Consider the following 25,883-nt stretch of genomic DNA (forward strand, 5'->3'; position numbering starts at 1 on the left):
GGGAAGATCAGCTCTCACGTTAATGCGGTTTCACCCAGAGCATGGCACAAATGTCTCAGGTATATGCAAATGTTATCAAGATGGGGCATAGTGGGGTGTTAATGTACTTTGTATAGATTATATGCACTATATTGGTGTTTATATATTTCTATAGGATTACACAACATATTGAAGTGAAGTGTAAAATTAGTCATATGCGCATGCAGCTAAATAAAATATTCATACACTAATCCGGTTATTATTTTAGTCTGTTGATTTGGTTTAGCAGGACCATAGATAAGGTTGGTGCTACTGCCTTTCCAAGTTCGTGTTGGGAATCGAGGCTGGGATTCCATGTATTTTAATAAATTAACCAAGAGCTGTCTACTATATCAAGTTTTAACTGCACGGGGCAGATTTTGTCATCAATGGGCACATGGAGGTCCTCAAGTCAAATATGTGAATTGACGTTGTCCATCTGCAGCTCAATTTTATCTATGTGGTGTTTTCTATCATTGATAGTTTTTATCAAAACGCTGGTCAGTTGAGCAACATCTGTCTCTAGATCTCTGCATAGATCCTGTAGAATGGTTTTCATCTGTAATGTGAAGTCATCAGACTCAAAACTGAGGCGCAATTGCCACTTATAGATTTATTTATCCAATGGTTTGGGATAAGAAAGAATTAATTTTTGTTTGCTTCTTGTGGCCATGACAGACATGGAACAAGACTAGCAAACTAATGGTTGTAGTTACTTTGGATGCAATTTTATTTACCCTTGCTGCAGAAGCAATGTAATCAGGCATTCATGTTTGTTGTTCTATGTCTATGCCATACCACAAACAGTTTGAACAAATTAGATTTAAATTATATATATATATAGATTTTGTTTTAGAGTGGTTTATTAAAGGGACACTATAGGCACCAAAACAACTTTAGCTTAACTTAGATGTTTTGGTAAATAGATCTTGCCCATGTAGTCTCACTGCTCAATTCTCTGCCATTTAGGAGTTAAATCACTATGTTGATGTTTGATATTCACAGCTATCCTAAACATTTTATGTAAAGAGACAGTTAATGTTAAAACTTCCTTTATTGCAAACTATGTTAAAATTATAATTCCTTATATAATTATACAGCCCTAGCCAGGGGAAGTATGACTATGGCGGCATAAACAGAAATAAAAGTGATGTAACTCCTAAATGGCAGTGAATAGAGCATTGGACTACAAGTGCATGGCATATGTAACAAAACTGCTTCATTAAACTAAAGTTGTTTAATGCTTATAGTGTCCCTCTAAGAAAGATGCATACCAAATAATTAGCATTTGAGAATAAATGACAAGTATAGAGAAACAGCACCTTTACTGATTACATTAACAGGAGTGCAAGCTTTCAATATCACAATCTTTGCTTTTCTCTGGCATCATATTCCATGGCTGGATACAATACATTTCAAGGTATTCTCAGTGCGTTCTGTGATAGGATAGAACGTCCCATTATTACTCTGCTCTCCAGTGATAGTACAGGGAACATGGGGCCATCCTATACTACCATCACTGAGCCACTTAGCATAGGGGAAGGGGGGCTTTCCAGCCTCCACAAAGCAAACCCCAGCCCTGAGTGATATCACCCTCCGCTAACAGTTATTATCTATTGATTCCGTATAACCCGGGGACGGTCCACACACTGTGCACAGCATTACAGGAACTCACCCCGCTCCCCGACGCCATCTTGCTCACTAAAGCGGCTCGTCGCCCTCAATGACGTCAGGCGGAAGGGACTCTCTCCAGTAACCATGGAATCTCTAATCTCGCTCCTCCCTCTGCTCATGGACATAGAATGTCTATGCCTCTGCTACTAAACTACTTCCGCCAGCACCCTGCCCTTGCCTCGATCTAGTGACCATTTCCGGCTGTAGGCGTGCCAGCCGCCATGTTTGATATGGGCATGGCTCGTACCGTTCTTTTTAGTATCAGTTATAATTCGATGCTGATCATGTTCATTAAACGTTGCTTTGAATAAACGAATTGTTGCTAATTGTATGTGTTGAAAATGGTTGTATACCTTGTGAATGCGGTGATGGCCATGGCTGTTGTACTAGAGGGAATTAACCATAGAGTGCGAGCAGTGTACCAGACAAGCCTCAGTGGGGCTCAGAGGTGACAGAATGGCTGGGTGCATGTGATCCTGGTGAGTGAGATGGTAAGGCAAGGCTTGCGCTGGCACAGGGTTATTCATTGAAGTGACAATTGCATGGATTTCAACAAGTATTTCAAATTCAAGAAGGAATAGCCAAACTGAATACAGAAATGACTGGAAGATGTATTTAAAATCTAGCTATTTTGGACTAAATGTTCAATTTCACTTTAACCCCACAGTTCTCACTTTAGTAAATAACACTGTAAAACACATGTATGTAATTTGTGTATATAAACTGTCTATGTAGTATCTCACATGTGCTTTTGTAGACCTACATGGTTATTCATTAAAGTGAGAGTTCAAAGTGAATTCCACATTTGTGGCCAAGGTAGCTGAAATAGAAGCATTGCTGAATTAGCTAATGTTTCCAGTCTGGCTATTTTGACCTTAAAGGATCACTAAAGTCACCCATTTCATCTCAATGCAGTGGTTCTGTCCTTGTAACCCTGCAATTTAAAACATTGCACGAAAGAAATACAACTTTAAAGGGACACTCCAGGCACCCAGACCATTTCTGCCCATTGGAGTGGTCTCGGTACCAACTCCCATCACCCTTAACCCTGCAAGTGTAATTACTGCAATTACACTGCAAGTAATTAACAGGAAAAGGCAGACATTTTAAATAACACATTTTCTTCAGTATATATTAAAGGACCACTCTAGGCACCCAGACCACTTCAGCTTAATGAAGTGGTCTGGGTGCCAGGTCCAGCTAGCTTTTACCCTTTTTTTTTTTTTATAAACATAGCAGTTTCAGAGAAACTGCTATGTTTATACTGAGGGTTAAGCCAGCCTCCAGAGCCTCTAGTGGCTGTCTCATTGACAGCCGCTAGAGGCGATTGCGTGCTTCTCACTGTGAAAATCACAGTGAGAGCACGCAAGCGTCCATAGGAAAGCATTATGAATGCTTTCCTATGCGACCGGCTGAATGCGAGCGCGGCTCCTGTCGCGCATGCGCATTCAGCCGATGACGTCGCGAGGAAGAAGAAGAGGAGGAGGAGGAAAGCTCCCCGCCCGGCGCTGGAGAAAGAGGTAAGTTTAACCCCTTCCTCCCCCCAGAGCCCGGCGGGAGTGGCTCCCTGAGGGTGGGGGCACCCTCAGGGCAGTCTAGTGCCAGGAAAACGAGTATGTTTTCCTGGCACTAGAGTGGTCCTTTAATGAGGATCCTATAACAAGAGATATGCAAATGATTGCTGCAAAAAAAACCTTGCAGATAACTTGTGATCGGATAACTTGAGACAAGGTGCTACAGCTGTTAAAGAAAATTAATGTAAATAAAGCTCTGGGGCCTGATGGTATTCACCCATGAGTACTAAAGAGCTAAGTGGGGAAATAAGTGAACCTCTCATTTATTTTTCAAGATTCTATTGTTTCAGGTATTGTAACGGAGGATTTTAAAAGCATTCAAAATCCTTGCCTGGAAATTATAGACCTGTGAGCTTAACTTCTGTGACTGGGAAAATATTTAACCCCTTAAGGACCAAACTTCTGGAATAAAAGGGAATCATGACATGTCACACATGTCATGTGTCCTTGGGCTATTAAGGGATAATATTCAGAAATTCATGGGAAAGAACTTTGTTATAAGCAATAATCAGTATGGTTTTATGAAACACGTCAGGTCAAACTAACCTAATTGCATTCTACTAAGAAGTAAATAGAAGTATAGAACAGGGTGTTACAGTGGATGTCATCTACTTGGATTTTTGCCAAGGCGTTTGATACGGTTCCTCACAATAGGTTAGTCTTCAAACTAAAAGAAATTGGTCTAGATGATTCTTCTTCTTCTTGTGTAGAACAATGGCTTAAATGACCACTATAGTGCCAGGAAAACATACTCGTTTTCCTGTCACTATAGTGCCCTGAGGGTGCCCCCACCCTCAGGGCTCCCCTCCCGCCGGGCTGGATGGAGAGTAAAGGGTTAAAACTTACCTTTATTCCAGCGCCGGGCGGGGAGCTCTCCTCCTCCTCTCCGCCTCCGATCCTCCCTTTCGGCTGAATGCGCATGCGCGGCAAGAGCTGCGCGCGCATTCAGCCGGTCTCATAGGAAAGCATTTACAATGCTTTCCTAGGGACGCTTGCGTGCTCTCACTGTGCTTTTCACAGTGAGAATCACGCAAGCGCCTCTAGCGGCTGTCAGTGAGACAGCCACTAGAGGATTTGGAGGCTGGATTAACCCGATTATAAACATAGCAGTTTCTCTGAAACTGCTATGTTTATTAAAAAAAAAAGGGTTAATCCTAGAGGGACCTGGCACCCAGACCACTTCATTAAGCTGAAGTGGTCTGGGTGCCTAGAGTGGTCCTTTAAGGATAGAGTACAAGTTGTCATTAATGGTAAATTTTCAGGCTGGACAAAAGTGGTAAGTGGTGTCCCTCAGGCTTCTGTTTTGGGACCGCTTTTATTTAACATATTTGTAAATGATCTTGAAATAGGCATTGAAAGCCATGTTTCAGTTTTTGCAGATGACACAAAACTTTGTTACATTATACAAATATATTCAGGGCCAGTACAAACCTTTATCTGGAAATCTATTCATAAACAGGGCTATACATAGGACACAAGGTCACACATTTAGGCTGGAAGAAAGGAGATTTCATCTAAGGCAAAGAAAAGTTTTTTTTACAGTAAGAGCAATAAGGATATGGAATTCTCTGCCTGAAGAGGTTGTTTTATCAGAGTCCGTACAGATGTTTAAACTGCAATTGGATAAATACTTACAAAAACATAACATACAGGGATATAATTTCTAATTAATGGGGGTACTAGCTGCTTGATCCAAGGAGACATCTGACTGCTATTTTGGGGTCAAGAAGGAATTTGTTCCTAGTTTATGTCAAAATTGGAAGTGCTTCCGACTAGATTTTTTTTGCCTTCTTTTGGATCAACAGCAAAAACATATATTAGGAAGGCTGAACTTGATGGACGCAAGTCTCTTTTTTCAGCTATGTAACTACGTAACTAAGCAGTGATTTGAAGTGGTCATGGTGTCTGTATGTGCAGCATTTCACTATGATACACAGCATATACAAAGCTCAACCCCTTTCCACCTAGAGGTTTAACTTCATCTGTGGCAAGAATTCCAGGACAGCTAATGTTAATTCTATGCATGTGAGTGTAACCCTTTGATATGAAGAGTGATGTAGCTAGAGATTTTGCCGCCCGGGGCTCTCCTTGTGTTTGCCGCCTAACTAAGACGCCACCACGCCAGCCGCACTGTGAGTAATACAAGGACTCGTATCCCGTCCCCTCCATACAGCCTGCAAAAATTGTGTATTTGTAAGCAGTTGGAATGCAGGGGTGTATTTGTGTGTGGTATTGGAGTATAATTGCAGGGGTGTATTTGTGTGCAGTGTTGGCATTGGATTGCAGGGGTGTGTTTGTGTGCAATGTTAGTATTGGATTGCAGAGGTGTATTTATGTGCAGTGTTAATGTTGGATTACAGGGGTGTATTTGTGTGCGATGTTGGCGTTGGAATGCTGGGATGTATACATTGCCACACACAGATACATATATATGCACACACACTCAGAATCACACAGATAAACAGCAACACATACACACACAGGTACATATGCACACATGCAGGATATAGGCAGAAGCACTACATTAAGCTGTAGTGGTTCTGGTGACTATAGTGTCCCTTTAAGAACTGTATTGAAACTTTGTAAATTTAAACTTTGTTAGTTTAAAAGAAAATGGCTCTTAACTTTTTTAACTGGCTCTTAGATTCTGAGCAAATTTGTCGAGCCCTGCTCTGTACCTAAATATCCAGTCACTTTAATCTTAACCCATTGATCTTTATCATAAATCACCATAATCCTAACCATCTACAAACTTGAATCCTAGCCTGCAGTCTTAAAGTAAATCTATAGTGTTAGGAATACAAAATTGTATTCTTAACACTATAGTGCCCTTTGCCCCTTCTCCCACATCCTGCACATAAAGGGTTAACAAACCCTCTATTAACTAACCTGATTCTAGGGTCGATGACCCCGGTGCTAGGACGCAGTCTGCCTCCTCCAACATCATTCGATGGGGCGGACCTAATGCCTGTGCGCTGTAAGTGCATTAGGCCCTCCCCATAGGAAAGCATTGCCTCAATACTTTCTTATGTGTTTTTCCCTGACCCTTTAAGTCCCCATGCAGAGCGTGAGGTTATCCAGTGTCGTTTCATGGAGTCATGCAAAAATCTCATGGAAGCTCCTCTAGTGGCTGTCAGGTAGACAACCTCTATAGGCAGTCTTAGTACTGCAATGCAGTTTCTAAAAAGAGGTCTGGGTGACTATATTGTCCTTTTATTACTTAAAGGAACACTATAGTCACCTAAATTACTTTAGTTAAATAAAGCAGTTTTAGTGTATAGATCATTCCCCTGCAATTTCACTGCTCAATTCACAGTCATTTAGGAGTTAAATCACTTTGTTTCTGTTTATGCAGCCCTAGCCACACCTCCCCTGGCTATGATTGACAGAGCCAGCATGAAAAAAAAAACTGGTTTCACTTTCAAACAGATGTAATTTACCTTAAATAAGTGTATCTCAATTTCTAAATTGAACTTGAATCACATACAGGAGGCTCTTGCAGGGTCTAGCAATCTATTAACATAGCAGGGGATAAGAAAATCTTAATTAGACAGAACTTGCAATAAAGAAAGCCTAAATAGGGCTCTCTTTACAGGAAGTGTTTATGGAAGGCTGTGCAAGTCACATGCAGGGAGGTGTGACTAGGGTTTATAAACAAAAGAATGTAACTCCTAAATGGCAGAGGATTGAGCAGTGAGGCTGCAGGGGCATGTTATATACACCAAAACTGCTTCATTAAGCTAAAGTTGTTCATGTGACTATAGTGTCCCTTTAATCACATTAAATCATGACCACTGGATGAGTTTGACTTATGTTTCTCATAAGCTGTTTAGCAAGTGGTTGTTGCACTCTCATTACATTAGAACTATATTTAACTGCCACTAGTCTCAGCCATCCTTTCACATAGCATTTCACTTAAATCTTTGCAACTAGGTAAGTCAAAGGTCAAGAACTAGAACCAATTTATATATTTTTTCTTTGTCAAGAAGTTAGAGAGATACATTGCCACAGGGGCTGCAGGAACATTGATTCTGTTTATAATGCATCGTCATGAGCAGCCTGTCCAAGTTGTTTGAGGCTAGCACACTATGCATCACAACACCAGACACAAAAGTTGTACAACATTGATATGATCTACTAGGAAGAGAGTATTTCAACAGTCCAACGAGATGACCCTACAAACAGAAAAAAAGCTATTTATTTATGGAATTAAACATAAAATTAAAGCTGTCGTGAGTGGGTCTTTGCACTGGAACCACTGCAGCAAGATGAAGTAGTTATGGTGCTAAGAGTGTATAGCATTGTCAAAGAGTTTTATAGTTTCAGGAAAGGTGTTTGACAGTCGTACTTCAATTGTCAACTTTTTGCAGAAGAAACCTTTAGTATAACTCTCAGAAACCCGAGTCATGGCATGACAACCAGCAGTGTTTTTGGAGAAAAAAGAAAGCACCGCCAGTTTGATAGGAGGGGCAGATAAGGTTGGCTTACGGAAGAACATTAATTGACGGCTAATACAAATAAAAACAGCACGCGTAACTAACTGTAACCTAACCTACACATTGCACCTGACATGTTTTTGCAAATAGCTTCTCTGATCTCTCTGCACGCCATTTCCAAGATCAGTGACATGTAATCCATGCTTTTGTCCTTTTTATGACAAATAAGCAACCATAAAATTGTCAGATATAGAGCCCTTCTTGGTTTCTGTCCTGAATAAATCTGCAATTACATTTTAGAATTCACTACTTTATAAAGGAATTTTTTGGGTATTTAATAAACCTGGAATTCACCTGGTAATGTAGAATTTTAAAATTTAAGGCCACAATATCTGACCTAAAAACATAAGTGAACTAAATAATATTTCTAATTTTGCTATTTTGAACTAAAATATGAAATTCCCATGCCAGGTGTTAACGTTTCGCAGTTTATTGAATAATTGTGTTTTGATTAGTTTTCAGTTGTAGATTATAGTGTATTTTTGTCTTATATTGTAATGTATCTCTTTCATATTTTTTTTCAGAATGTTATTCCTATTAAGTTGGCACTGATCCCTGGCTCACACCATGAAAATGTTGCAACACTGGCCTTAGAATGTTGATATAGCGTTTGGCATAACTTGCAATCTGACCTTAACATGAGATAATCGTTTCAATCACCATAATAAGCCATGAAGAACCTAAAGTGTCTCTCTTCATCATGTTGGACACTGTTTGTCATCCAGAGAACGATAGTCTATGGTACACCAGTCCGCTCTATGTCCTGTCATCGCAGAAATCAGGTTTGTTTTATTGTTCTGTATAAATTCATCATAATTTGAAACATGTTTGGTTATGGGTCTTAATGCTGATGTTCCAGCTTACAAAACAGAATCAGTGTGGGGTATATCTGCTAAACCTTTAAAGTAGCAAAAAACTCCACCTAGAAGTTCTATATATCCTATTTTAAAGTTTTAGTAGGTATACCCCCTTTTTTATTCTTTTACTGTTGATATAGAGTTGCATGGTTACTATCGGAGTCCAAGTACGGTAGCTTTTTTTTTTTTTTTTGTTGTGCATAGTTTTGTCAAGGACATCATTACAACCATAGAAAAATCAGCCTTAGAAAGAGGCATGTTTAGTAATTAGCATAGACATAGGAAAACACCAATTTTATTTTTAAAAGGCAGAGCATATGCACAAACTGTAGGTTCAACCTCTTGAAACAAAAAAATGTGAAATCAGGTAGCTCAACAGATATTAATATTTACAGGAGCCACCCCCCACCTCCCACAATATATAGTGTGGAAAAGCCCCAATTGCAGCCCGGAATCAACCAATACCCAATATGAAGGAGAAATTGCATTTTACGTACCAAGATGGCCTGTTTTTCTCAACGTAAAAAGCTTGCCATATGGTGGGCACCTGCTCAGTTCTCACGATAGCAGCATGATGCAGCTCATCATGTGCCATTACAGAAAAAACATTAAAGACATACTCCAAACACTATTTTCAATGTAGCTCACTGTGGTAGATATGGTGTAGTACTTTTTTTTCACTTTTTACCCAATACAGGACCATAGCACTGCCTTACACACTTTATGCCACATGTCCCCTTTGGTCAGCCAAATCTGTATACATGGTGTTGTGGTGTTCCTGGAGATAATGAATATTATTATTTATTTTTTTTAAATACTCTTTTTTTTTTTTTTTATTATGTATTTATTTTATTTTATTTATTATTGTATTTTGTTTTTAGAGTACAGACAGAGCTTTACTACATCAAGACACAAAACTCCAGGAACAAGTTGGGCAGCGAAAGCAAAGCTTTGCACTCAAAACTCCAAAGGTACATTGATGACTTGCAAGTAATATATTAGTCTTTTCACATATGCATATTAATAAAGATGTGTAACATTGTATATATTTCATGCTGCGTTCTCAGGGTACACATGATGTTCATCCACACCAAATGGCAATTCGTGAGAAAGTCTTTAACACGGTGGTGAACTGTTTCAAACGACATGGAGCAGAGAGCATTGACACCCCTGTGTTTGAGCTCAAGGTCCGTATAGACATTTTCTGCCTTTCATAGAATTGAGTTAGACAAATTGAATGGCTTTTAGCATTTCTGAACTGTTGCATGAATCCTGAAAATATTTATAAAATATTTTTGTGATGATGACAATAATTAATATATGGTAATCAAGAATCTTGATCATCTTATTTATAATTCACAGCCAGCCTTGCGTCAATGAGCAAAGGAATGCTACTGGTCTCCCCTTCCTGATTGGCACGTTTTATCTTTACTAATTTGTGGAACATTTCTAATGCAGTCACTGAATAATTAGTGTGCCCTCTAAACCTGAAAAGAGGTATAGAGACGCAATTCTGAGGGCAGAGTGGACAACTAGAGAAACCACTTCTTGTTGTACATACATCTATGTCTTCTTGAAGGTGATATGTCAGTCAGGCAGTCCTTTGGTGGGAAAAAATGTGAAAGTTGAAGCAGAGTTGTGGGAATTCATCCAGCCAACAAATATGCTTTCAACACAGAGTGTCAACAAGCGAATCTGGGCTTCTAAAAGGAGTCTTAGGCACGCTGGTATGAAACTTTATGGATCAAGACAAAATGTGATGTAATTCCAGTAAAATACAAGTTTAGCAGGCTAAGATTGCCACAAGGCATATGTATGTATATGTGTTTGTAGTATCAGTTAGTTAATTACACGTAGCTAAGATACTGTTATCACTGTACTGACCAGGTGCAGGAATGTAAGAACTGGAATTACGCGTCCCTCTCCTTTGTATCAGATGAGCCACGTGGTTAGACCGGATGGATGAGTTTAGACTCTATTTATTAAATAGGTTAAGGGTATGTGTGGGTGTAGTTAATTGTGGGAGGAGCTACAGTGCTATATAAGGAATGTACTCTATGTATTCAGTACTCAGACTTTGCTGTATTTTGGTGACGCTAGTCCCTCTGAGTCCCGATCGGTGATCCAATAAAGAATCTCTTCCTTCCTGAAGAAACCTGTGTCCATCTCTCTGTGCTTGGCTTCCGTCAGTTTCTCCGGTATCATTTGGTGCATTGGCCGGGAAGCTCATCGTTCAACGGTAGCTGAGAGGCAGAGGCGTGAGACGGTCTATCTTTGCCCACGTTCTCTACGGCTGCACCCCTGAACTTCTGCGTGGATCTCCCTTCGTCTCGGCGCCACTGGTCTGTTGTCCAGGAGATCATCGGCCTCTACGTGAGAAGTGCTGGGGTGTCCCCGTCGATGAGTGTGAACTCAGGTTCAGGAACGAGGAGGTAAGACAACTGCTGTTTTAGACGGCAGGACCCACTAGGGGTATACCGATTGTGCGGTAGGCCCAAAGGGGTTTTGAATCTGTGTATCTGCCCCCTCTGTCGGAGGGAAGGAGCGAAGGCGCACCGCTCGATCGAACGCTCTTTAGTCAGACCGTTTGATTTGGTTAGTCAGGCGGGGTCCTGGTGTAAATAGCCCTAGCCGGACACCGGTGTCTTGTCTAGACTAGCGTTCTAGGGTGTATATTACGTTCGCTAGGTCGGAGGGACCGGGAGACTAAGCGGCGCCTGTGTAAATTCGGTTCGCTAGTTCTCATCCTATCTGGGCTAAGTGGGAAGGCGTGTAAATTTGGAACCCACTAGACTTTTGATAGTGCGACTAAGAGGCGCCTGTGTAAATTCGGTTCTCTAGCTCGCTATATATGTGGTGATTGGGCAGTGTGGCTAACCAAAACGGGTGTATATAGTTTTAGGTAGTCCATTCAAGGTACTGGCCAATAGTTTAGTTGGGAATTGTAAATGTGTTAACGATTGTTTTAGTAAAGTGTATATCTTGTTAGATAGCGCGAGCTCAGCCGTCTAGCGAGAGTGTTAATAGTGTGTTGCTGTATTATAGTGCACGGTACCATAACCCTGTATATTTACTGACATTATATAATAAGTACTAATCATTGTCGTCCATTGCATGTTTAACACCATAACCACTAATAATTGTATTGTGACCTTAACTTGTGCTTTGACCTATGCTAACCGTACTGTAACCGCTATTTGTAAAAGACGATGTTACTGGGGTGTGTTATAGACGGGTAATTCGTATATAGAGAATTATAGCGTGGGTGACTGTATAGTTACGCCAAAGGGCATAATATTGATTATATAGTGACTGGTGTAACAGCTGTGTGTGTACGGGAATTCCCTGAGTGTTTATTGTTATTGTGTACGTTTCACTTGGTAACCGTACCACGTGGTGCTGTTGCCAGAGGAAACGGGTGTGACTGTTGAATAGTACGCGTGTATAGTATTCGTTGTCGACGACGTTCCATTGTTAAGTATGGGTGCGTCGCAGTCAACGATTCCGGATCCCTTAGGATGTATGGTTAAGAATTTTAAAAAGGGATTCAAAGTTTGTGATTTTGGGGTAAAGATGTCTCCTGTACGTTTGGTCACTTTGTGTACTAGGGAGTGGCCTACTTTGGTTGCGGCATGGCCGCCACGTGGCAGTTTGGATCCAACTCTGGTACAGCGCTTACACGTGGCTGTATCGGGTAGGCCTGAACTTTACGGCCAGTTTCCTTATATTGACTGTTGGAGACAGGCCGTAAATGACTCGCCAAAATGGCTCCAGACATGCCACGAGGAGCAGTGTCGCCTCATGGTAGCTAGGACTTGCTCGTCCACTAGGACTGGTGTTAGGCCCATTTTGGACACGCCCCCTGAGTCCGAGATCCCTTTGCCGCCCCCTTACTTTCCGTTAAGAAGAAGTGACGCAAACGCAGGAAGTCCTGCACCCCTCCCCTCATTACCCTCATCCACTTCCGCTTCCTCCTCCAGTACAGGATCCACCCCCCCTCGTACTAAATCTCCCCTTCCGGAACCAGAATCCACCCCCATTAGAAACGAATATCCTGATTTGGCGCCACTTCAGACTTCCGGTCAAGCTTCATCTAGCTCGGCTCGAAGTGTTTTATTTACGACCTTTTCCCAAAACCGACCTCCCACATCCCCATACCCTATCTCTCCCCGACCGGAACCCATGACTGACGCCTCTCTACGTAGCCCCATCCAAACCCGACAGTTGACTGGTGCCCAACAATTAAAGCACTATCAGATGCCTCTTCGTCTGAATCCCGGGTCAGCTTATATCGATGCCGCAGGTCAAATGGCACACGCTGACCCAGTCCTCGTATATGTCCCATTTACCACAACCGATCTTTTAAACTGGAAGACCCATAATTCCTCGTATACTGAGAAACCACAAGCTATGACTGATCTGTTCACCTCAATAGTACAGACGCATAATCCGACATGGGCTGATTGCCAGCAGTTACTAATGACTTTATTTAACAATGAGGAAAGGACAAGAATAAATCAAGCAGCCATTAAAGCATTAGAGGATAGAGCCCGTGCTTTGAACCAAGCCAATCCAGCAGCATGGGCCGCGACACACTATCCCAACACCGATCCCGATTGGAACGTAAATGGTGCTGATATGGTTCAACTCAGAGCCTATAGAGACGCTATAATTGCTGGCATGAAAGCCGGAGGAAAGAAAGCCATTAACATGTCGAAGACAGTTGAGGTGATCCAGAAAAGCGATGAAGCGCCCAGTGTCTTTTATGACCGATTATTGGAGGCATACCGCTTGTATACCCCCTTTAATCCGGAAGACGCAGACAATTCCCGAATGGTTAACTCCGCCTTTGTCAGCCAAGCATACGGAGATATTAAGCGCAAGCTACAAAAGTTAGAAGGGTTTGCAGGTATGTCCATCACCCAACTAATGGAGGTAGCAAATAAGGTCTATATGAACAGGGATACAGAAAGTAAGAAAGAGGAAGAGCGCAAGATGCGTAAAAAGGCTGATATGCTAGCGGTAGCGATCGCAGGCGTAGATAAACGGGGCCCAGATAGAGGCAATAATAGATGGAGTAGGGAGCCTTTGAGTAGGGATCAATGCGCGTATTGCAAGGAAGAAGGGCATTGGAGGAACGAATGTCCGCAAAGAGAGCAGTACGAGAGAGACCAACCCAGGGCAGGCTACGGAAACTTTAGAGGTAGAGCGGGAGGTAGAGGAGGCCCCGGAGGGAGTAATGGTTATAGAGGGAGTAATGGGAACAGAGGAAGTGTTAGGGAAGACAGGTATATTCCAGCAGCGCAAAGGTCCCGCGATAGAGAAGGTAGGGACTTTGTAGGATTGGCTGACACTGTCATGGAGGACTATTGATACCGACCGGGCTCCATCCCCCTTGGTCGAGCGGAGCCTATGGTCGATGTATCAATAGGGGGGAAAAGGAGTGCGTTCATGATCGACACTGGTGCTGAACATTCAGTGGTGACTAATCTAGTTGCTCCTCCATCTGGAAGGACTATTACTGTGATAGGAGCAACTGGAAGAAGTGCTGAAAAACCGGTTCTTAAAAGTCGACTCTGTACATTGGGAGGCCACGTAGTAAAACACCAATTCCTTTATATGCCTGAATGTCCAGTCCAATTGCTGGGACGTGATATGCTATCAAAATTACAAGCGCAGATTACGTTCCTACCAAATGGAACAACATCCTTAAAGTTTAATGGACCTTCAGGTATTATGACTTTATCCGTACCAAAGGAAGAAGAGTGGCGACTTTATACAGTGTTGACTAGCCAAAACCCTAGGAGTGATGAGACATTGTTTAACATACCAGGAGTTTGGGCAGAGAACAACCCACCAGGACTGGCCCGCAATATTCCACCAATAAAAATTGAACTGAAACATGGGGTTTATCCAGTGAGCCTAAGACAATATCACATTCCGCAGAAGGCTAAGAAGAACATCCAATCCTATCTGGATAAGTTCATACGGTATGGTATCCTAAAATTCTGTACTTCCCCCTGGAACACCCCATTGCTGCCTGTTCAAAAGCCCGGTACAGATGAGTATCGACCTGTACAGGACTTAAGAGCAGTCAATGATGCGGTTGTTAGCATACATCCAGTTGTACCCAATCCATATAACCTGCTTGCTTTAATTCCGGGCGGGGCTACTTACTTCACAGTCTTAGATCTCAAAGATGCCTTCTTTTGCCTCCGAATTGCCGCAGAAAGCCAATGTATTTTCGCTTTCCAATGGGAGAACGCTGTAACGGGCTCAAAACGCCAAATGACTTGGACAAGACTGCCCCAAGGGTTTAAAAATTCACCTACCCTATTTGGTTCAGCTCTAAGTCAAGATCTACTGGATTTCGAGTCTATCCCAGGAGAATGTGTATTGTTACAATATGTAGATGACTTGTTGATAGCAGCAGTTACAAAAGAAAAATGTCAGCAAGCAACGCACGATCTACTACATATTCTCTGGAAGGCAGGATACAAGGTGTCCAGGAAGAAGGCTCAGTTGTGTTTGCCAACTGTCAAGTATCTGGGATTCCATATCTCTGAAGGTCAAAGGATTATGGGGCCAGAGAGAAAAGAAGCTGTCTGCCAAATACCAATACCCAAGAATAGAAGACAAGTGCGAGAATTCTTGGGGGCAGCAGGCTTCTGTAGGATATGGATTCCCAGCTATGCGATACTGGCAAAACCTCTGTACGCAGCCATCAAAGGTACAGAGCACGACCCCTTCTTATGGACCCAAGAACAGCAAACGGCATTTGAAGATGTGAAGAAGGCTTTGATGAGTGCCCCAGCATTAGGTCTACCTGATCACACACGACCATTCTACTTATATGTACACGAGCAAAGAAGAATGGCTGTGGGAGTATTGACACAGTACTTGGGATCATGGCAAAGACCTGTTGCCTACATGTCTAAGCAACTGGATGCAGTGGCCAGCGGACTTCCACCTTGTCTAAGAGCCGTAGCTGCAGCCGCCCTGCTAGTAGCTGAAGCCGATAAACTCACTCTGGGTCAAGAACTTTATGTACGAGTCCCACATGCAGTACAGACGTTGTTGGATTACAAAGGAAATCATTGGTTTAGTAACAGCCGTATGACCAAGTATCAAGCAATGTTGTGTGAAAACCCAAGAGTGCATTTAGAGACTGTAAACACCTTAAATCCAGCTACCCTTTTGCCGCAACCTACTGAAAGTCAACATGATTGTTTGGAAGTAATGGATGAAGTATTTTCAAGTAGACCAGATCTTCGTGATTTTCCCATCCAGAACCCCGATGTTCAATATTACACCGACGGCAGTAGTTATGTGAAAGAAGGGATCCGCTATGCAGGATATGCAGTGACAACAATAGACAAGGTGATAGAAGCTCGGCCACTGGCGAAAGGAACATCAGCACAAAAGGCAGAATTAATAGCACTAACACGAGCGTTACAATTGGCTGAAGGTTTAAGAGTAAATATCTATACGGACTCTAAGTATGCGTTTTTAACCACTCATGCCCACGGAGCTTTGTATAAAGAAAGAGGACTACTGAATTCAGAAGGCAAAGAAATCAAGTACGCAGCTGAAATCCTACAACTATTGGAAGCAGTGTGGGAGCCGAAAGAAGTCGGTATCATACATTGTCGAGCGCATCTGAGAGGAGATGGTGATGTAACCAAGGGAAATCGGATGGCAGATAGTGCAGCTAAGCGTGCTGCTGAATCAGGAAGACAGGAGTATGTGGGGCATATAGCTGCTCTTATACCAACTCCACTGTCCCAATGGACTCCAGTTTATACAGCTCAAGAAGAGGAGTGGTTAAAGACTGAACCGGGAAAGTATTTGGAGAACAAGTGGTATCAGCTAGAAGATGGAAGAATAGTCATACCAGCATCACTAGCGGTAGAAATTGTCCAAAATTATCACAACGGGACACATTCTGGGAGAGACAGTACTGAAGAATCTCTCAGGAAACATTTCTACATACCAAGATTGTCCAACTTGACTCAGGCCATTGTACGCAGATGTGTAACGTGTGCTAAGAATAATGCAAGACAAGGACCAGTAAAGCCACCAGGAGTCCAGTTTATGGGGGGACTCCCCATGTCCGATCTACAAATAGACTTTACAGTAATGCCTAAATCGGGTGGACATCGTTACCTGTTGGTAATTGTGTGCACCTATTCAGGCTGGGTAGAAGCATGTCCTACTCGTACAGAGAAAGCAGGAGAAGTTGTAAGATTCCTGCTACGAGAAATAATACCCCGATATGGACTACCCTGTTCTATAGGATCGGACAATGGTCCAGCTTTTGTTCATCAGTGCCTACAACAACTGACTCATATGCTTGGTATAAAGTGGAGGCTTCATACTGCATATAGACCCCAGAGTTCTGGTAAGGTAGAGAGAATGAATAGAACTATAAAGAACCAGTTGGCTAAAATGTGTCAGGAAACCCAACTTAAGTGGAACGTTCTCTTACCCATAGCTTTATTGCGAATCCGCAGTACCCCTACCAGAAGGATGGGCCTCTCTCCTTTTGAAATCATGTATGGGCGACCACCTCCCGTACTTGGTAACTTAAGGGGGGACTTGAGTCAGTTGGGAGAAGGAATTACCCGGCAGCAGGTTGTAGAGTTGGGTAAGACTATGGAGGAGGTACAGAAATGGGTACAAGATAGATTACCTGTGAATATTTATCCCCCTGTTCATAGTTATCATCCAGGAGACCAAGTGTGGATTAAAGAGTGGAATAATGTACCGTTAGGGCCCAAGTGGAGAGGTCCTTATGTTGTTCTTTTGTCTACCCCTACAGCGATAAAAGTAGCCGAAGTAACTCCGTGGATACATCACTCCAGGGTTAAACCAGCAGCAGTCGATTCTTGGCAAATTACAGCAGATCCAGAGAATCCCTGCAAGATCCGGTTGAAACGCACTACTCAGTCGGAGTAACGAGGAATTATTGTGGATTACAAATTTTATTGTTACAGGTGTGAGTGAGAAGGCCATAATAAAGCCTGTCCGCTTACCAACACATAGTGTATAAGCCAGGAAAGTCTCGAAGGGACACCTGTGAAGACGAGCAGAACTCCATTCCCTGCAGCCCTCACATCCTGGAAGCTGAGGTTCCATCGCACGGACGAAGACTGAGGATGACGGCGAAAGATGTGCTTTTGATTGTGTTTATTTATATGTGTTTTTATATTCAGGAAGGTAGAGGTACCGACACTCCTAGCTGTGAGGTATGCATTAAGACTACGAGAACAGGTAACCATATTTCCCAAACCCTAATTTGGCATTCACAATACGAATGTAAAGGAGAGGTATCAAGATGTAGATACCTAAATATAGACTATAGTGTGTGCCATTTAGGAGTAGGAGAACCTAAGTGCTTCAGTCCAGAGTATCAACCTCGTACAATTTGGTTGACTCTCAGGAATGGAGATCCTCAGGGGACCCTAATTAATAAGACGGTGTTAGAATCCGTACATTCTTCGGGTGTTCTGCTATTTGATGCATGTAAGGCGATATCAAGTGGTAGAAAACCGTGGAATGTATGTGGGGATCTTAGATGGGAGAGGACGTATGGGTCTAATGATAAATATATTTGTCCCAGTAGTAAAAATAAATATGTGAGTCCTAGATGCCCAAATAAAGACTATAACTTTTGTCCATATTGGTCTTGTGTGGGGTGGGCGACTTGGGGACAGACAGTAGATAAAGACATGATAGTGACTAAGTTGCCGACTAGCCCTTATTGTAAGTCTATGGAATGCAACCCAGTCCATATACTTATTAATAACCCCGACAAGTTCCTAGATAAGTATGGAAATGTATTTGGGTTTCAGATATACGGGACGGGTTTAGATCCTGGGACATTATTGTTTATAGGAATAGAGACTGATACGGTATCCTCCCAGACTCATCAAGTATACCATTCCTTTTATGAAGAGATGAGTATAGATAATAAGATCCCCCATAACGCTAAAAACCTGTTCATTGACCTAGCTGAAAGTATTGCCGGTAGTCTTAATGTTACCAACTGCTATGTGTGTGGAGGTACTAACATGGGAGACCAATGGCCTTGGGAAGCAAAGGAGGTAATGTCCGGTTCTGAGGCAGTTGACCAACTAATATCTACACAAGCCGATTATCATTTGAGTGTTAGAGGTAAATCTGAGTGGAGATTAAAGACCTCCATCATAGGTTATGTTTGCATAGCAAGGAAAGGAATAATGTATAATACTTCTGTAGGAGAATTAACTTGTCTAGGGCAAAAAGCTTATGATGATGATACTAAAAATACAACTTGGTGGTCGGCTTCAAATGTCTCAGAACCATCTAACCCGTTTGCTAGATATGCCAGTTTAAAGGATGTGTGGTTTGATTTATCCATCACATCTACCTGGAGAGCCCCAGCAAATTTGTACTGGATCTGTGGTAAGAAAGCCTATTCGGAGTTGCCACAGGACTGGGAAGGGGCATGTGTGTTGGGTATGCTCAAACCATCCTTCTTCTTGTTACCGATTGAAACAGGTGAGACTTTAGGTGTTAAAGTGTATGATGTGAATCATAGGAAGAAAAGGGGACCCTTAGAGATAGGCACCTGGGAAGATAATGAATGGCCTCCCCAGCGTATCATAGATTATTATGGGCCAGCCACGTGGGCAGAAGATGGTACCTTTGGTTATAGAACCCCAATTTATATGCTCAACCGTATTATAAGATTACAGGCGGTGGTTGAGATTATTACTAATGAGACCTCACAAGCACTCAATCTTCTAGCGAAGCATAATACCAGGATGAGGACAGCAGTGTACCAAAATAGATTAGCCTTGGATTACCTTTTGGCAGTAGAGGGAGGTGTATGTGGGAAGTTTAACCTGAGCAATTGCTGTCTTCAAATAGATGACGAAGGGCAAGCAATAGCTGAGCTTACTAGCCATATGGTTAAACTAGTGCATGTGCCTACTCAGGTATGGAAAGGGTACAATCCAAGTAGTTGGTTTGGTAGCTGGTATGAGTGGTTTGGAGGGCTTAAGGCAGTGGTAGGTGGAGTCCTACTGATTTTACTGTTGTGTCTACTCCTACCGTGTCTTATACCCTTAGTAGTTAGGTCTGTGCAAAGCCTGATAGGAAGTATAGCAGAGAGGAAGGCTGCTGCACAGATAATGGCGATATATAAGTATAAGGCTCTAGATCAAGGAGAACCAATGCAGGAAGATGAGTGTTAAAAGATTCACATCATAAGATAAGTCTGGTCTGGTTCATGGTAACCTGAGGTATATGCAAACCAAGGTTAAGTGATGCCTCAAGTAATTGTGAAATATCAGAGGCATCAAAGGGGGGAATGTGATGTAATTCCAGTAAAATACAAGTTTAGCAGGCTAAGATTGCCACAAGGCATATGTATGTATATGTGTTTGTAGTATCAGTTAGTTAATTACACGTAGCTAAGATACTGTTATCACTGTACTGACCAGGTGCAGGAATGTAAGAACTGGAATTACGCGTCCCTCTCCTTTGTATCAGATGAGCCACGTGGTTAGACCGGATGGATGAGTTTAGACTCTATTTATTAAATAGGTTAAGGGTATGTGTGGGTGTAGTTAATTGTGGGAGGAGCTACAGTGCTATATAAGGAATGTACTCTATGTATTCAGTACTCAGACTTTGCTGTATTTTGGTGACGCTAGTCCCTCTGAGTCCCGATCGGTGATCCAATAAAGAATCTCTTCCTTCCTGAAGAAACCTGTGTCCATCTCTCTGTGCTTGGCTTCCGTCAGTTTCTCCGGTATCAAAGACACTAATAGAATGTTATGCACATTACCTGTGATTAATCCCATGTCACATATTGCAAAACTTTTTTTTTTTTTTTTTAACACTTAAATTGTCTTTTGTTATGGTATATGATGATACAGCCACCACTATTTACAGAGTATTCCATTTTTGAAAGGTCCAACTCTAGCAACCTAATGCCTGGTGTTAAAAGGGCCTGTGATAGGAAGCATATATTGTATATGCTCCTTGACTTTCAGAGATGATATTTTTTTTTACTTGGCTAGTTTCATTGAACTATCGACCCATAAATATTCCTGCTATGGATACAATGATACAGTATACCTGGGTGTTTGTTTTTAATTTTTATTTAAAGATGTACTAATGTACCTTTGATTATAACCTCCCAATTAAGACTTACAGTTACCTATGTTACCTAAATTAGAGCCAAACATTCCCTTCCAAGGTGATTGCAATTTTTTTTGAATTTTACCCAGAATTGCTTTCTTTAAATGAACAGGTTTTTGCCTCATATTCATGCTGTGTATTTCTCCCTGTTCAGATCTTTAGTTTTGCTTTTATTTATTTATTTATTTTGTATATATGCTTGAATTTGCCTTCTTTTCTATTATCTATTCTACTTTTTTTCTGTGTTTGTGTGTGAAGGGTACAGTGTGTGTGTGAAGGGGAGTGTGTGTGAGATGCTGTGTGTGTAAAAGGTTCAGTGTGTGTGGCAGTCTGTGTGTGTATGATTGTTGCTGTGTGTGTGAGGGGGCGTTTGTGTGTGAGGGGTGTAGTGTGTGTTTGTGTGTGAAAGGTGCATACGGTCTATGCTGTGTGTAGGTGGGAGAGATGTGAAAATCTATCTTAAAGGGACACTCCAGGCACCCAGACCACTTCTGCCCATTGGAGTGGTCTGGATGCCAACTCCCACTACTCCTAACCCTGCAAGGTAATTATTGCAGTTTTTTAAGCTGCAATAATTACCTTGCAGGGTTAACTCCACCTCTAGTGGCTGTCTACTAGACAGCCACTAGAGGTCACTTCCTGACTCATAGCACAGGAAACCTCCAGCGTCGCTCATTTCCTCATAGGAAAGCATTGAAATTCTTTTTCAATGCTTTCCTATGGGGAGCGCTAATGCGCATGCGCGTTAGGTCTCCTCGGCTCGTGGGCGGGATCAGTCTTGCCCCCCGGCCGACGGAGACAGTAGGAGGAGCAGCGCAGAGGAGGAGACAGTGACATCGTCGCTGCCTCAGGTAAGTGACTGAAGGGGTTTTCACCCCTTCAGCAACCAGGGGCTGGGGGTAGGAGGGAGAGGGAACCTCCAGTGCCAGGAAAACGGATTGTTTTCCTGGCACTGGAGCTTTTCTTTAATGTTTCTGCCTCCCTTCTTCTTACCTTTTATGAGGGAGGGATGACATAATGCTGCAAGCAATGGTGGTCCAGTGGTGGCATGTTCACTTTAGCCTGCAGATCCTCTGGCTGCAGGCTGACTTTCTTGTCCTTTTGCGAGCACAGCACTAAATCGGAGCGTTGCCATGGTAATGCACGGCAATGCTCCAACCAGCCTGCTCGCGGGAGTAACACAGAGCCTCTCAGGCCCTTCCCTCCTTTTGCTAGAACTAAGTGCCAGCAGGACGGTGAGGGAGATCTTTGATCTCCTCACCAGCCCGAGAGGGCTTTCAGCAAGGCTGTCTCTGCATGGGCCGGCAGTGGAGATGAAAGGATCTCCCTTGCCGGCCTTGGCCCACAGCCATCAAGGGCCACCGGGCATTTTCCACAGAACCCACCACCTCCCACCTGAAATCCCAAACCGCCCACTAGTGGAAGGTAGGGACCAGGTTGGCTACCTCTGATCTAGAGTGTCCTTAAATATCTGCAGTTATATTAATTTCCAGTTTGGAAAGCAGTCTAGATATAGACATACATAGTCAAATAACATGCATTGTTCTCATTTACTTTATGCTACCAGTTTTCCAAGCCACTTTTTTAAAAGACCACTAAAGTCACCAAGGCCACTTCATCAAGTCATGTGATTCAATACTTTCCTATAGGGAAGCTTGGTTGCACACAGTGCTTGCTGGACATGCACATCAGGTCCCTAATGCTCCGCTGAGGACAATTGGTTTATCATTGAGGAAGCCCTGCCTCCCCTGCAAGGTCGCAGGAGGAGGAGAGGTAAGCAGCACTGAGGGAGCCTCGGCACTGGAAACAAGTAATTAAAGGACCACTATAGTGCCAGGAAAACATACTAGTTTTCCTGGCACTATAGGGTCTCTAGGTCCCCCCCACCCTTATGGTCCCCCTCCCGCCGGGCTCTAGGGTGAGGAAGGGGTTAAATTCATACCTTTTCTCCACTGTCGGGCTCCCTCGGTGGTGGGGACTCTCTGGCTCCTTTCCCTGTCATCGGCTGAATGCGCATGCGCGGCAAGAGCCGTGCGCGCATTCAGTCAGTCCATAGGAAAGCATTCTTTTATTAATTCTTTATTTTTATTGTGGAAACATCTCCACTGGTTTTAATAGTGATATACAGCAACAATAGGTACAAATACACCGTGTGCAGATAAAACACACTTTGTGGGTAATAAGTGAAAAACACACAAAAAATTACCCTTAGTTATATAGTATTGTAGATGAAAGGACTCCTCATATCCTCATAACAAATATTAAAAAAATACCAGAAAGGCAATCTACAATACAATAATAGAGACAGACATAGGGCAATATTGTTTGCAAGAAATGTATATCTCCTACACCCACAGGAATAGCTTACGTGAGATACTGACTAGTGTGTCTTCTGTTTTATCTATACACTTCTTAGATCTTTCACCCACCTGAGATGTTAACGCGACTCACCAAGATTGTCTCATGTATACTACTACTTAATTTTATGTTTAATCCTTATTCTTATGCATTGGATGACTGTATATCACTATTGAAACCAATATTAACAAAATACCAGAACGGCAATCTACAATACAATAATAGAGACAGACATAGGGCAATATTGTTTGCAAGAAATGTGGGTTTATAAATAAAAATGTTGATTGCACTCACAAACCCAGTTTGATTGTAGGCATATCATAAAAACTAAAACGAGGCTTGGTTAGCAATTCCGGAACGCAATATGGACGTAACCGGAAGTGCGCCGAAGTCCGGACCCGGAAATATGGCGCACAGCTGATCGCTTCGCACCAAGGACAGATTTAAAAGAAGAAGACTGGCACTTCACTTCATGCCTGCATGAGGATAGTATCCTAGTAGATGCCCCTGAGGAAGTTCAGCATTGAACGAAACGCGTAGGGCTTTATAGTGTACAGAGTATTTGTTTGTTTTTTTATCTATTTTATTTGTCTATTATTTATTTATTTTATTTGGCTGTTACTGCTCCTGTGGATCTTGGAACAAGAGATACCTCCACCTGAGTGTGATGTGCCTATTTACACTTCTGTTTTGTAAGTGTGACAATTAATAAAGTGTGTTATTTTTTACTGAGATACTCTGCACTATTATTCCTTTTCTTTTTCTTATGCATGCCACTGATATTCCAAAGTCCTGAAGCTGTCGCATTCATTTTTATGATATGCCTACAATCAAACTGGGTTTGTGAGTGCAATCAACATTTTTATTTATAAACCCACATTTCTTGCAAACAATATTGCCCTATGTCTGTCTCTATTATTGTATTGTAGATTGCCGTTCTGGTATTTTGTTAATATTGGTTTTAATAGTGATATACAGTCATCCAATGCATAAGAATAAGGATTAAACATAACATTAAGTAGTAGTATACATGAGACAATCTTGGTGAGTCGCGTGAACATCTCAGGTGGGTGAAAGATCTAAGAAGTGTATAGATAAAACAGAAGACACACTAGTCAGTATCTCACGTAAGCTATTCCTGTGGGTGTAGGAGATATAATATGACGTGGCTCTCTAGCCGCTCATGAGGGTTTTGGGCTATCACATTGATGTGGCGTGCCAGTCGCCCGGGGGGGTTGAAAGTTCCCAATATGATAGAACCCGCCAACATCACTTGAGGGGGTTATTAGATTGGTGTAGCGTGCTAGTTGTTCTGGCGAGCTTAAAGTGTACTTTATGGGGCAGGGACATTAAAACATACAGGTTTTTTGTTTCTGTGTTCATGTTTCTTTAAACTTAGTGCTTGTTTTTTTTTTCAGGAGTCAACAATTACTTTTGTAAAAATAAATAAATAAGTGGCTTCATATTACCAAATGCTTCTAGAGTAATTATCGGGGCATGGTTTATTATTTATCAATATATCACTTTAAGATATTTTGTCTTCATGCTGTGTTTTGCGATTGCTTTATAGATAATTATGTCTGCTGCTTACTGTACTGAGTCTCTTGAGGCTCAGTCTGGAACTCTCATTTGTAATGCATTATTTATTGATTTATGTTTATTCCTTGCTGACTTGTTGTCACTTGCCAGATTTTTTTTTAATATTTCATGCTTGCTTTGATTTTTAAACGAAAATTATGCACAAAATAAGATACTCGTTTGCACATGAAATCTATAATTAAGCTTTTTCTTTCGTAGCTTTAGAGGTATGTTTGTGCTCTATAGTCATTATAGTAAATATAAATGCAAGATGTAATTGTGTATTTTTGTATTTTATTTTTTATCTGGTTGCTTTTACACTAATCACTATAATAATATCTTCAGCAATAAAATACGAAAACTGCATGATGACTAATTCTTCCTTTGTTCGGGTTTATATATGCATAGACAGTAATTGACAGTAGCTCAAACACATTTATTCAGAAATACTATGTGGGAACAAAGTGTCTCGAGGTACGTATATTGGAGATCTATGTAGCCTTGGAATGCTATGGGCATACCATAATAAGCCAGGTTATATGGTATCTATATGCAGCTGCAAACAATACTATGGTTACTGTCTGTTCACTATTTCTTCTCTTTTAAACCTCATTAGTTTGTTCTTAGAAAGTGCTCTCTTGAGTTAATTTGACAAAATTACCATTATTCTTATTAGCAAAGCTGTGAAGATGCAAAGTAATGTTATCTCTGATGTAGGGTATTCTGTCACTTGATAAAACTGCTTGATACGTATAGTTTGATCAAAGTATTCGTGTTCCTTTTATTTTTCCTATAGATTTTTTTTCATAAACTGTGTGCTTCATGTCAAAACACAGCTGTAAAATTTTGCTAAGATTGACATGTATTTTAAAGATTTAATGGCAAGCACGCGTTGCCTCATGATATTTGTCAATCCCTACTAGTGATGCACCGAAATGACAACTCTGGACCGAAACCGAAAATTCAGGATGCCCTACGCCGGAAACCGAAAATGACTTTTTTCCCCAAATGATGTTAAAATAGTTTTTTTACTATAATAATTTTATTATTGAACTTTTTAATTGTTAGCAACTTACAGTGAATTTCCAATGCTGTACCTGCTGTACAGGTTCGGCCCTCTCACTCCCCAACAGGGG

The 25,883-nt window shown here is 41.8% G+C and overlaps 2 protein-coding genes across 3 annotated transcripts in view; one reads left to right on the plus strand and one right to left on the minus strand.

Annotated features, from left to right (window-relative positions):
• The window catches only part of ZMAT2 (zinc finger matrin-type 2), a 34,461-nt gene extending 32,671 nt beyond the window's left edge, over positions 1-1,790 (minus strand). The window contains exon 1 of the mRNA XM_063445422.1: positions 1,694-1,790. Coding sequence (XP_063301492.1) covers positions 1,694-1,711 — 18 coding nt within the window. The 5' untranslated portion in view covers positions 1,712-1,790. The remainder of the gene's footprint in view (positions 1-1,693) is intronic.
• A 286-nt stretch (positions 1,791-2,076) lies between these two features.
• The window catches only part of LOC134602753 (histidine--tRNA ligase, cytoplasmic-like), an 80,544-nt gene continuing 56,737 nt past the window's right edge, over positions 2,077-25,883 (plus strand). Inside the window, exons 1-4 of one of the 2 annotated variants that reach the window (XM_063448052.1) lie at positions 2,077-2,171; positions 8,287-8,544; positions 9,501-9,590; positions 9,687-9,806. In XM_063448052.1, coding sequence (XP_063304122.1) covers positions 8,434-8,544; positions 9,501-9,590; positions 9,687-9,806 — 321 coding nt within the window. In that variant the 5' untranslated portion in view covers positions 2,077-2,171; positions 8,287-8,433. Of the gene's footprint in view, positions 2,184-8,286; positions 8,545-9,500; positions 9,591-9,686; positions 9,807-25,883 lie in introns of both variants that reach the window. The other variant, XM_063448051.1, reaches the window with a different exon arrangement.

This window comes from Pelobates fuscus, chromosome 3, assembly GCF_036172605.1.
Source record: "Pelobates fuscus isolate aPelFus1 chromosome 3, aPelFus1.pri, whole genome shotgun sequence".
Taxonomy (NCBI): Eukaryota; Metazoa; Chordata; class Amphibia; order Anura; family Pelobatidae; genus Pelobates; species Pelobates fuscus.